Here is a 12,596-nt window from a genome sequence, read left to right as displayed (position 1 = left end):
TTGACTAATTTGTCTGTAGGGAATTAAACCCTTTCATGACCCCCAGTAGTAATCAATGGTCTTCATTTGAATTAATTAAATACTTATGACGTAAACGACAATAATAATCAAATAAAAGTTAAACACATACGGGTATAAATAAATATCCAGCGTTTTTTAAGCTAAAAAATAATGAAATAATACGATTTTTGTCATTTTTAAGAACGGGTCTAATGAGTGTTTGTTGCCCTTCACTTAAATTTTTACTTATGACTGTAAGTTTAGATGTATAATAACGCGCACGTATAATCGTTTTTAATTTCATTGAACTCAAAACTTGCATATGAGTCATGATCATTGACCACAGTCTAAATTGCCAATTAGACATGTTTGTATTGTGAAATATTCAAGTATGTTTATTCAAAAGGATCACGGAAGAAGGGTAAATCATACATAAATGACAATAAATAATTTATTATCCTATCAAAAACTTGAGAGTACTTCGACCCAGAAGAAAAAGTATTTACGAATACGTTTAATATTATCCAAGTTACAATGGAATAAGTAAGACTTACATTAAAATTGTTCAAATTTCTCTATTTATTGTATTATTGATTTTATATAAAGAAACACAAATTAATTATCTTTATTATTATGAGAACATTTTATCTTAATATTAAAATACGATCAAAAATGAAAAAGAAAATGTTTTAAACGTTATCCCTAAAAAATTATTGATGTTATTAACTCGATGATTAACGCTATGAAATTTATAATAGTACTTAAGGGTCATAATTATTTGTTGTCATTATTAACTTTAAAATGTATTACTAAGTGAAGAAGTATATTACATGACTGTTGTAATGCTTATTTTTTTAAATAATTGTTCATAGAAGAAACATTTTATAATCTATATAATTTTCTCTATATTTAGAGTAACGTAATATTTGCGCTTACTAAGTTTAATTTAAGTTAAAAATCATTTGAATTATTGGACCAAACAACTTATTTTCTTTGAATTTAAGAATGGTGACTAAATAATGAGAATACAATTGTTAAGTTAACTGATATATATATTCCTTTACGTGAATCATAAATATATATATATATATATATATATATTTGTTTATGTATTGTGTAGGTAATGGTTAAAAATCAAATAAAACTGTTTGGACATCAATATATTTCGCAGTAAATCGTTAACTTATTAAAGGAGGAGGTCTTATGACGTTCGTCTGTCCGTTTGATGGTATTTCGTTTCGTGTGTTAAATAATGTTAACTTCATAATGTTCACAGTATTGTGACTATGAAAATTATACTAAGAGTACACTCTACTCACAGGGAATACCTCAAGAAGGCATAACATCATCTCCCCATGCCACTCAGATATTTATTAAATTATAATTATATATTTGTTTATCTAAGTTATTTATCTATTTATGTTTAACTATCCATTCTGCTTAATTATAAATGTATCCACGCTGGTAAATTATGTTATATGCAATAATCCTAATAATCCTATGAAATTATGATAAATTGTATATCAGCAATTTTAAACATTATTCGTTATCTAACTATCATAAAATGCAATTCTTGGAAATTATTTTTAAAAAATGAATTTTTGAATATTATTTTTTTAAGCTGTTGTTTATAAGTTATTCATTGATGTCAATATTATTACACAGTAGTGTTGGTTTATATTATAAATAATTATCAATGTGTACTGTAAATTTCCTTGTTACTTGTTTGTGGAATGTTAACGACAGCATATTTCATAACGGCGAAATTTGTTTATTATTATTCTTTTGCGAACACCTAGGAAGAGATGTTATTTTGAAAACTTTTTCTCTTTAAGATGAAAATCAACTCCGAAATGACGAATATAAATGACCAAACAGACGATCTTCCTTTGTCGTTTGTAGGTTAAACATTTTAATTAAATAAGATTAAAAATTTTGTCATATGGGTTTGCCATACGACAAATATTCATTCTTTGCATAACTAATTTAAACGCCTTATCAGAAATGTATTATTTTTTTTAAATTAAAATACTTAATATGAATAACGAGTAGGTTTAGCTTATATTAATTTTAGTTTTTAATTATTGGTTGCCAATATTTTAACTGTTCCATTCAAAAATAATATTATTTATAGTAAAAAACCCCTATAGACATGCTAAGAAATGAAAGTTGATTTGTGTAACATCATGTGTCATTTACGACTTATGTGTATATAAGAATATTTTTAATTATACATTTATTTTTACTTGGCGAGTTAGTCATATTGATATTCGTAGCTGGTAGCACCCAAAAATGATTAAAAAAACGTTAGATTAATTCGTGCGACGAGAAGGAAAGGACAGTCGTTGTGGGCACGCGCGTAAAAATATATTTCCCCACCATTACCGTACCTATTGTCAAAGCTACTGTTCGCTTAACTCGTTTCCACTAAAATAGTCACTGTAATATCGTTCGCTAAACGAATCATCAGTTGTCCCTGTGCAATTGCCTAGACGGAGTTGTCGTTGATAGTGCGATACTGAAATATTAAACTGACTAGTTTTTAATAAGTGCGCTAACTGTCGTTATTGTTTATGGCGACAGCCATTTGCTGCTAACCTCGGCCGTATCCTTTTCCTAGAGAAAAATCAAAATACTTGTAGATCGACCGCTCAGTCTTTAGACATCTGTTCTACAAGCGAGTGACAACACTGTTTTATATTGGGGTAAGTTTATCACTAACTATCACTAACTATGCGCTTAAAAGTTAAGATGTTGTTTCAATACCGGCGGGGTATCAACAACGAGAGTAGTTTGCCCGGAACGATAAAATCGATACTTCGGACCGTTCCAAAAGGAATCAACGGCGAGTACTCTCTACTTGGCATTATTTCTAAGTTTTTAAATATTTTATATCGATGGAAAATGTATACAGTAATACACTTAAACATTTCATTTAGCTATGTAAAAATGAAAATATTTAATAGAAATTATTATGTAAAAAAATTAGCTTGCGGTTAACTCGACCTCGTCCAATTTAATAAATGAGCGCTAAATTACAGTTAAATGATATAAATGCAGGCGGCCACGTGAAACCTAAAAATGCAAATATTAAGGAACTCTGCGGTAATAATAATTAATAGAATTTACTGTAAATAATGTTCCTGATGTTGTGTTACTTAACTCATTTCCCAGTCACGAATACATTTAACTATGCAACGACCATGATCGGTCCTGTCAAGTGGAAAAATAATACCCAGTCACAAATCGTTATTGAAAACCGATATTGATTGATATAATGGTACCGTATTTTCCTACGCAGTAAATGTATTAAATACTCATATTATTATTGTCTGCATGTTATTATTATTGGGCGACCAAGAGTTATGTACACGATCATAAATGTTATTTTTTTTTTTCAACGGATGTAATTTAATTTTACCAAGGTCCGCCTGATCAGACTGTGTAACACAATAACAAGTTGTAAAAACATTGCCCGTGAACCGAGGATGCATTTTCACATTGGTGATTGACAAGTAATTACTGTTTACAAAATCCAAAAAAAATATTTTTGTAGGATTGTACAAATGATTTATTTTTAATTTTTACACCGAGGACAAGTATTCTTCACCGTGTATGATTTTCGATTTTGACACGGTGAATAATATATTATCTCGTACTTATGATAAAATAAAAAAAAAAACGATAATGAATATATTGCTACAGAAAATTTTGATGAAAAAAAAAAGTTGATTTATTTAAATAAAATTACCGTAATTTCAACATGTTTTAAAATTTACTGACCATAATGGCAATTTATAAATTAAACAACAAATGTTATTCTAATACAAGTTATTCAAATTATTATTTCACTTAACGCCAATGACGACCCGAGGGTAACGTGTTGTTATTTTGTTTGGAATTTTAGTTCTATTGAAAATGTTTTAACTGCATCTTATTACATTTTTATTTTTATGCTTCGGAATAGGATTTCTTGGCATTTATAACTACATATCGTTATCGAATAGGTACAACTCACAATACAATGAAATGCAATGCGTCAACACATAATTTTTATGCGCGACAATTCTAACATGACATGACTTAATACGGCTAATGTATGTTTTAAATAAATTTAATAGTTTCACCATTAAAACGTCAATTGCGTCTTTTATTAAATCGGTGTTAAGTAACAATTAAATAATAATTGCTGTACTCTATCGATGTTTCTTAGTAATCACTCATTATGTACAGTGGTCACATGCCGTGCACCTCTTGCAATCTCAACACTCGATTTCAATTAATAGATAGCTTTCACTTTGCAGAAGTTTCCGTTAGTATGTCATGATCTTAACATTCAAATTTTGGAATACCCAAAAATTGTTTTGAGCAGTTGACGATAATCTGTTGGCATTTATTTTATTATATTCGCAGGGGGTCAAACAAGGACGTTAGTCTGTCACCGGTAGCAACAATTAAAATAAATGGCGGTTTTCGACTGTCTTCGTCATTTAAATAGAATTTTTATTATTTACTTTTTTCATTTGAATTTCATAATATTAACGCAATTTAGATCGTTGAAAATTATAAAAATTTGTTGGGATTTATTCAAAGGATTTTCAAGAAGCGATTACATTAAAAAAATTTAATTAAAAACAATTTATAATTGTAATTTTTTACTTCATATCTAATGTAATGCGTTTTCAATGTGTAAACTTACCGGGATCAAGGCTATTTTTGTCATCAAATTATAATGCAACAGGTCAGGTCTATAATAATAGACTTAGTATCTATGATTTTATTAAGTCAAGAATCTTTTGACGCAAGAATACGGTTTATGTTTACAAATTAGATCCTTGATAGAGGTAGGTGGATGTGAAAAAAAAATAAAACATGTGTAAAGGTTTAAAAACTACTAAATAATACTTTTAAAAAATGCCATGGATTAAATGACAAAAATACTGTTTAATCTATTTTTTTGTGATAAATTTAATTTAACTTTTTTTTTTAAATCAAAATTTGATAAAATCTACAAGTTCAACTGTTTATCTTATAAATAATTGTGATTTCAGTAATTTTTTGTGGCTTTTTGAGTTTAATATTTTTTTAGTTTTACGTTAATAATATTTTTAATATAGTTTTAATTTTAAGTAATATTAGCCACAACTGATAGACTTTTATTTTGTAATTTCAGATATTTTAATAAAAGTTAAATGTCTAAAGATTTCCTATTGCAATAAATAATGCGATTTTTGTTTAAATATTTTATGTTTGACTAAGGCATAACAAAAACGATTAAAATTTAATCAAATTATTGGTTGTAATCAAATGTAAAATGTTTTCGAGCGATAATTGCCAAAAAAATATGACATCTAAATGCCTAAGGGCGTCTAAATGGCATTTGATTAAATCAATAATACAATTTTTGCTAATTATAAGTTAACAGTGACAGAAATGGGTGTGCCTAATTATTAATGTAATTGACTTCAATCATAAGTGATGCCAAAAATGTATCTAATGTTTTTGGATTTTCTTTGATACTGTTGTGAATATTCTAGAGAGAGGTTTAAAACCTAAGTCCTTGCGTGTAGACGCGTCTGTAAGGTTTGTACAGATCAATGATCACATTTCGTCATGCTTTCTGAAACGCATTTGGTTTCACGTAGCTATTAGTTAAAAAAAAAGATTAAATGTTGTCTCCTTAGACAGCAGGATTTCTCGATTATAACATTTCAGTAACCAATATGGGGTATACATCATAGATTACTTTGCAAATTATCATTTGATTGTTTTAAATATTGAAAAATTATATAATCTTACACGAAAATATCAAATAGTTTATTTTTAAAATAATCGCGTATAAAAGTATGTGGCATGAATCAGTTATAAATATGAGTATTAAGTGTAAACATTGTGTATCCCAATATTAGGTAAACAAAATGTATAGTCGTAAATTGGGAAGGTTGGCTTAGCCCCTTTTATAGTTGCCATAATATTAATTTACGTTTTATGTGTAAAATAATCTGTTTTGTAATATTATGTTTTGATTTTACAGGGTTTTTCCTAGATAGAATTGTCGCAACATGGCGACGCACAGATCAATTATAGTGTGTCTTGCCGTCACGTTATTGACTTGGGTAATTGGTTCTAATGCATTATTATCGGAACAGATGGATTGTCCGGAAGACTGCGATTGTCATTTTTTCCGAATTAATTGGGTGACCGATTGTTCAGAGAGCAACTTAACTTCTATACCACATGAAGGTCTTGATAACAATGTCTATATATTAAATATGAATGGTAATCACCTCAAAGAAATCGAACCATTCCCTGCTGATCTCAAACTCAGAACGTTGACGCTCTCTGAAAATATGCTAACCAAAATTCACAAAACCACATTTGCTGGACTTCACTATCTATTAGATATTGACCTCTCATCTAATTTGATCAATTATATAGATCCTGAATCATTTGTGTAAGTAACATTGTAAATATTTAATATTTTGTAAATTAAACTAAATTTTTTGTACTATGATGATTTCAATGCTGTAGTTTTTATTTAATTCTCACCGCATATTATGTAAATTAAACAAATTAATTCCCAGTTTCCACTCTGTTACACTCAAGGTTAATTCTATTATTATTTGACGTACAAAAAACATATTTGCTTTAAATTGCTATAATCGTAGAAATTTCTAAATTTTAGTTAGAAGTCACCTTCAAGAATTTGTGTCACTTATGCGAAGAAACTTTTCTTTATCTTATCTTATATTATTATTATTCTACATTTCTTTAACGTGTCTCTTCTCTGAAGAACTTTGCTTGTACTTTAGAGAATATATACGTCTAGTTGTATAAGTCTATTGTTATGAGGCCATAGGTAGATAGACTATATTTTAAAGGGCAAATTAGAATATAGAATTTTTGGTACGCATATGAATTCTTCACAACCTGTAAATGACGCCCTTCAATAAAGAATGTTTTTCACGATTAAATATTTAGTAATTTATAAATAGTACCTTACTTAATAACTTTTCAAATTTAAATTTCGTACAATTTTTTTCTATTAAATATTGTTTTATCAGAATATTACAACATTGAAAATATTTAAAAAAAGAGTTAACTATGTTTGTAAAAATTTATGATATGGTACTCAGAAATTTTTAAATTATCAAACACATAATAATTAAAATATTTAAGAGTCTAAGAAATTATTTATATCATATAAGATTATAAATCTTGATTAACACTGTTTATTAATATCAAATTTCAAACGATTCCATGAAAATTAATACCTTTAGCTCGGAAGGTAACTATTGCAAAAGCATTATACATAAAGAAAAAAACGGAAATTATTATAGCGAAACTTGTTTAATAAAGAAAAAAACTTATGTAATATGGTTTAATTTATTTACAGCTAACAATCATTAAGTATTTACTACATAAGAAAATAATCCTTTTTGTTAGGTTAATTTTATATCTTAACATATCTTTATTATTGTTTATTAATTTACCACATAGTAATGTCAATCGTTTTTTATTTATAATAGGGATAGTGCTGGCCTTATTACATTAGAACTACAAGGAAATCCTTTGGAACAAGTGGACGGTCCATTTTTATATTCAAAATCATTGTTATACTTGTACCTATCTGGTTGTCATTTGACCAAATTATCACCTCAATTTTTTGCAAACATTAGTGGTCTGGATAAGCTTGATATATCTAGTAATCCATTACACATTATTGAGCCTGGAATATTTGATCCTTTGACAAGTTTAAAACACCTTGTACTTAATAGCTGTAATCTTACACATATATCTAGCGTAGCATTCTCTAGTCTTGGTCATTTAACCATATTGGAGTTAGCTGGAAATAGTTTAAAAAGTCATGTTGATTGGACTTTAATTTTGGGAAATTTAGGCCGACTTGAACATCTTGATTTAAGAGAGTCTGGAATAACGAATTTGCCTGAAAATGTTTTTTCTAATAATACTTGGTTAAGAAGCCTGGTTTTGGCAGAAAACGAGTTATCAGATCTAGATGTAGCAACAACTTTGGGCCATAATTTAGTTCACTTAGATTTTCTTGATCTCAGCTATTGTCATTTAAAAGGACCTTTATCTGAAGATGCATTTGCTAATGCTACAAAGTTGCGTACTCTAATTCTTTCTGGAAATCATCTATCTGCAGCTGATTTAGCAGTAGCATTGTCGCCTTTATCTAAATTAGTTAAACTATCGCTTAGGGATTGCGGCTTAACACGTTTACCAGCGAATACGTTCCACAAATTTACAAGTTTACAAGAATTAGATATATCAAGAAATCCTTTAAATAATGCTTTTACAGCTCTTTTATCTCCATTGGAGTCTTTAGAACACTTAGACATGGGATACAGTAACTTACAGAGAATTTCAAGAACAACATTCTTAAAGATGTCTGCTTTAAAAACACTTATTTTATCAGGAAATAAACTTAAAAGTCTCGAATCTGGATTGTTCCAAAACTTAACACGATTAGAAGTATTAGAGCTTAATAATTGTGGGTTAGCTAGACTTAACGAAACAGTATTTTATGACAACTTTACCTATCCAGATCTACAAGAACTAAGATTATCAGGAAATCCATTGGAAGTCCCTGAAGAAGGGCCTATATTACCGTTACAATTATCGGGCTTGAAGAATTTAGATATGAGTAATTGTAATTTAAGTCGGCTGCCTACAGAAGCTTTTGCGTCGACTCCTAATATAACTGAACTTTTATTAAGCGATAACAAGTTAAGTAACGAACACGATGATTCATTGAAATTTTTAGAATCATTATCTGGATTAGAGCTAATTGATTTAACTTCGAATAATTTAACATCTATTAAACCTGATGTATTTACTTATAATAGTCAACTATTATCAATAAAGCTTGTAGGTAATCCATGGAAATGCGATTGCTATGTTGTGGAAATGTGGGAATGGTCTTCAACAATCAAAGGCAATATTGGTGTATTGATTGGTTCTACTAGAACATTGGACACCAACATAAATAATAAAAAAAAGAAAAGTTTAGCGTGTAATTTTGATCCTAAAACTTCACCTATAAAAGAGACAAAACTTAAAATGCTTAGGAAAGACCCTAGTGTTCAACGCACATGGGCAAGGTATGTACGTGAAGCAAACTGTCCTCACAGCTCCACTTTAGCAAGACCAGCCAGAATTGTTACAAGAGAAGTACATGATTTTCAACCATTAGAATCAGAATTAACTGAAAATGGAACATCAAAGTCGTGGTCTCCTGTCATGATCTTGAGTATGGCTTTCGTACTAGCAACAATTTTTGGTGTTACATTATTATTGAAGAATAAAGAAAAAACAATTAAAATGGACAAAGATATTTTAACTCATTCTTCTGAAGCTAATGTAGTACAATCTAAAGGAACTACAAACATATCTCGTAGAGCAATTAAATGACAGATAGGCAGAGCGGATTAGTTTCCCAATGTACGGTATCGCCGTTAAAAATAAATTTCTTTTATTATTAAATGATTTGTTTTAGTATTCAAGCACATTTTATACCATACAAATTAAAAAAAAAATTATTTTATTTTAAGTTAATTTATGTATCATTTTATAAATTATTTGATTGTGTGATTCCGTATGTTTTCCTAGCAGAAAAGTTCCTAATTTGGTAGTCGGTTATCAGTGGTCTTTTGAAAAAAATAATCAAAGTTTATCATTTTTATATTTGTTATCAAAATGCAAGGTCAAACAGTGCAGGGTAAATAAAAAATACCCTTAGTTTAATAAATGAGGAGACAACTAGTAAAAACAGTTTAATTTTTTTTCTTTTGATTGACTGATCAAATATGTATTATACATGATGTTATAGTTATTAAGCTTTTGATGTAATATTATGCACGCTCTCTGTAAAGCACTGGCTTTTGACTATAGATTGTGATGTTATTAGCCTTCGATATTATATTTTTTAACTAAGGCTAAGGATTGTTAACCTTTTATTATGACATTATACTAAATATAATACAATTACCAACATATTAAATTAGCTAAGAAGTTATAGTAATAGTAAAGTATATTCATTATTCTTGTTATATTTGTATATCTTATTAAAAAGAAAGTATATAATATTTTGTATTATATTTATTTTACCTATAGTTTTAATTAACTAATAATTTAAAATCATTTGATTGAAACTTATAATTACATAAACATATATAATTATAAATGAAATATTATCACAGAGTGTAAACTTCATTAATTATATAGTATAATGAATAGATAAAAAAAAAAAAATAGCACACAATCATGCAAATTTTACAGTTGGTAAATGATTGTTTATATTTGATCATTTTTCTGGAAGTAGTGTTGATTAACTGGATTGGATCCTAGATTAACCAGAAGCATAATAATGAGTTACGTATATTAATTAATATTTTAAATCATCATATTATTTTTAATGAATATATTCTGTTTGAATAAATGAATAATAAGACAATTTTTTCATATATATAATTTCTAATAACAACTCATATAAAATTTGAAATATTCAAGATACTGGGTTATTACTTTTAAAAAATTCTACAGATAAGCTCAAAAAAAATTATATGAAAAGTTGTTCATATAAAATTTTTTCACTCAAATTTCTATAACAGTTAATAGATACACATATTTAAATAGAAATCAACTTGTTTTTAAACATTTTTTAATATCTTCAATAATATTTTCACTAAACTTTACATTAATAAATTTATCTAAATTCACATTCATTTGTGATGAAATATTTTCAATAATTCCATTTTTTACAACAGCATGTGCGCTCTGATTTTTTAAGGTAATTGTAATTTTGAACTTTGGTGTTCGACCATATCTCCAATCCCAACTTTCTAATTCTTCTTTAATTTTGTTTAATCCTAAAGCAATTAAATAATTGGTTTAATATGAAAATTATATTTTTAATATTTTAACAATTAATAATAGTATGGTTTTATTCAAAGATTCCTATGATTTTCATAGTAGTCAAAGAGTCATTTTTAAAGAACAAAATGTAATTCTTATATTATTCTTTACTATTATGTTACAATAAAATAACAGGAAATTTTATTTTTTTTTGGTATAAAATTGTAACACATAGTATAATAATAATATTAAAAAAATATTTTCAAAATTATAATAGTGATGAAACAAATAAGTAAATAATGAACAACTAATTCACTATACCTGGGAATATCTTTTCATCTGGCTTAATGTAATTAAATCCGTAATTAACTGTATTCTTATTGTTTATTGAATTAAGATAATCAAGTCCAATTACTGTTACTAATCTATTAATAGATATTCTTTCATTAATTTCCTTTAAGTTAATAACACTTGAAGGAACACTAACTGTTGCATTTGTTTCTATACATTTCTAAAAATTATCCTAAAATAAATTTTAATAAAAATAAATAATAGCTTAATTTACTTCATGTTTCCTTAACAAGTTTGACATCAAATGACGATTACAGTTTATTAACAATGTGCAATGATGGTATGCATTTGGTCTTCCCAACCTTGATGCAGTACCCGAAATCTATAATTAACAATAATTTGTATGGCTATAAAATCTAAGTAGCAATATTTAATTTCATTGCTCACCTTATACTTATTTTCTATAGTTATATCTTCCCGTTTATTAATTTTTGTAACAATATTCCATTCGTTTTTTAAACTTTTAGCTATGAGTTCTAAATTATTTTTCCTGTTATACATATCTTTATGTGTAAAAAATGTTAAATTTAAATTTCCTTTATCATGATAAACAGTACCTCCTCCACTTTGTCTTCTTGCTAAACAAATATCTCTTGTGGGATCATAATTGACTTCTAACCAAGGATTTTGATGGCGACCAATAACAACACAATTATGATTTATCCAAAGGAGCAACAGGGATTTATTAGTAAAATCATGATTCTGATAATACCAATGTTCTAAAGCGAGATTTTCAAACACATTATTAGACTTTGATATTAAAACAGATTTTTCCTTCACAGATGAATAAGATCTTCGAAAAAACATTGAATTATCTAAAAAATATTAAAATATGTAAAATTTTTAAAATAAAGAATAACTATTTTATAACCTAATGAAAGTTGATAGGGTTAAGTTTATTAAACCCAAGGTTAGATAGGTTTTTTGAAATAGATATATTACAAATGGGGTGAGCATTTTTCAACAAATAACTATTTTGAAATATAAAATGTGGCCAGTTATTACTTGACATAAATTAACGATTAACCCATTATTAAATAAATTACTGTAATATTAAAAGACAATGAAGTAGAATCAATGATTTTTATGAGCAATTCTACTTTATATTTGATTTTAAATGTTTATGGACAAAAATGGTGAAAAATCACACATATATATGTATATTGAATACCTACTTGTCAGAATTTTATTTATTCAACTTCTAAGTTCATTTTGCATTCTTAATACAATTTTTTATTCTCTGAACTAATAATATTCCTTTGTTTAATATAGACATTATTTACGCAACAGTCTGAAGTACTTCTTATCATACCGACATTGTATATTAAATGTCCTTATCATAAATTACTATATAACAGGACTAA

General features: G+C 27.2%; 2 protein-coding genes across 3 annotated transcripts; one reads left to right on the top strand and one right to left on the bottom strand.

The window, feature by feature from the left end:
* Window positions 1-2,376: 2,376 nt before the first annotated feature.
* Window positions 2,377-10,112, top strand: LOC126902128 (toll-like receptor Tollo). Of its 2 annotated transcripts, none has more exons than XM_050679155.1 (3): window positions 2,377-2,705; window positions 6,035-6,454; window positions 7,530-10,112. In XM_050679155.1, exons 2-3 carry the CDS (start codon window positions 6,063-6,065, stop codon window positions 9,436-9,438), a joined length of 2,301 nt encoding a protein of 766 aa, XP_050535112.1. In that variant the 5' UTR covers window positions 2,377-2,705; window positions 6,035-6,062; the 3' UTR covers window positions 9,439-10,112. The 2 variants fall into 2 exon arrangements, with proteins under 2 accessions (XP_050535112.1, XP_050535119.1); XM_050679162.1 differs by lacking the exon at window positions 2,377-2,705 and adding an exon at window positions 3,096-3,515.
* Window positions 10,113-10,520: 408 nt separating this feature from the next.
* On the bottom strand, window positions 10,521-12,558 carry LOC126902604 (lipoyltransferase 1, mitochondrial). The gene is made up of 5 exons (XM_050680050.1): window positions 12,408-12,558; window positions 11,620-12,047; window positions 11,447-11,554; window positions 11,203-11,392; window positions 10,521-10,895 (listed from the first exon to the last, which is right to left on the bottom strand). The coding sequence occupies exons 2-5, from the start codon at window positions 12,037-12,039 to the stop codon at window positions 10,666-10,668; spliced, it is 948 nt and encodes a 315-aa protein (XP_050536007.1). The 5' UTR covers window positions 12,040-12,047; window positions 12,408-12,558; the 3' UTR covers window positions 10,521-10,665.
* Between the last annotated feature and the right edge of the window lie 38 nt (window positions 12,559-12,596).

The sequence above is a fragment of the Daktulosphaira vitifoliae genome, unplaced genomic scaffold (genome assembly GCF_025091365.1).
Source record: "Daktulosphaira vitifoliae isolate Bord-2020 unplaced genomic scaffold, ASM2509136v1 Scaffold_1, whole genome shotgun sequence".
Classification (NCBI taxonomy): domain Eukaryota; kingdom Metazoa; phylum Arthropoda; class Insecta; order Hemiptera; family Phylloxeridae; genus Daktulosphaira; species Daktulosphaira vitifoliae.
This window is presented reverse-complemented; position numbering and strand designations above follow the sequence as displayed.

Coding starts and splice junctions, on each gene's coding strand:
- LOC126902128 (XM_050679155.1), top strand. CDS start 6,063: ATGGCGACGCACAGATCAATTATAGTGTGTCTTGCCGTCACGTTATTG. Junction 6,455..7,529: donor ATAGATCCTGAATCATTTGT/GTAAGTAACATT, acceptor TATTTATAATAG/GGATAGTGCTGGCCTTATTA.
- LOC126902604 (XM_050680050.1), bottom strand. CDS start 12,039: ATGTTTTTTCGAAGATCTTATTCATCTGTGAAGGAAAAATCTGTTTTA. Junction 11,555..11,619: donor CTATAGAAAATAAGTATAAG/GTGAGCAATGAA, acceptor TGTTAATTATAG/ATTTCGGGTACTGCATCAAG. Junction 11,393..11,446: donor ACTTGTTAAGGAAACATGAA/GTAAATTAAGCT, acceptor GATAATTTTTAG/AAATGTATAGAAACAAATGC.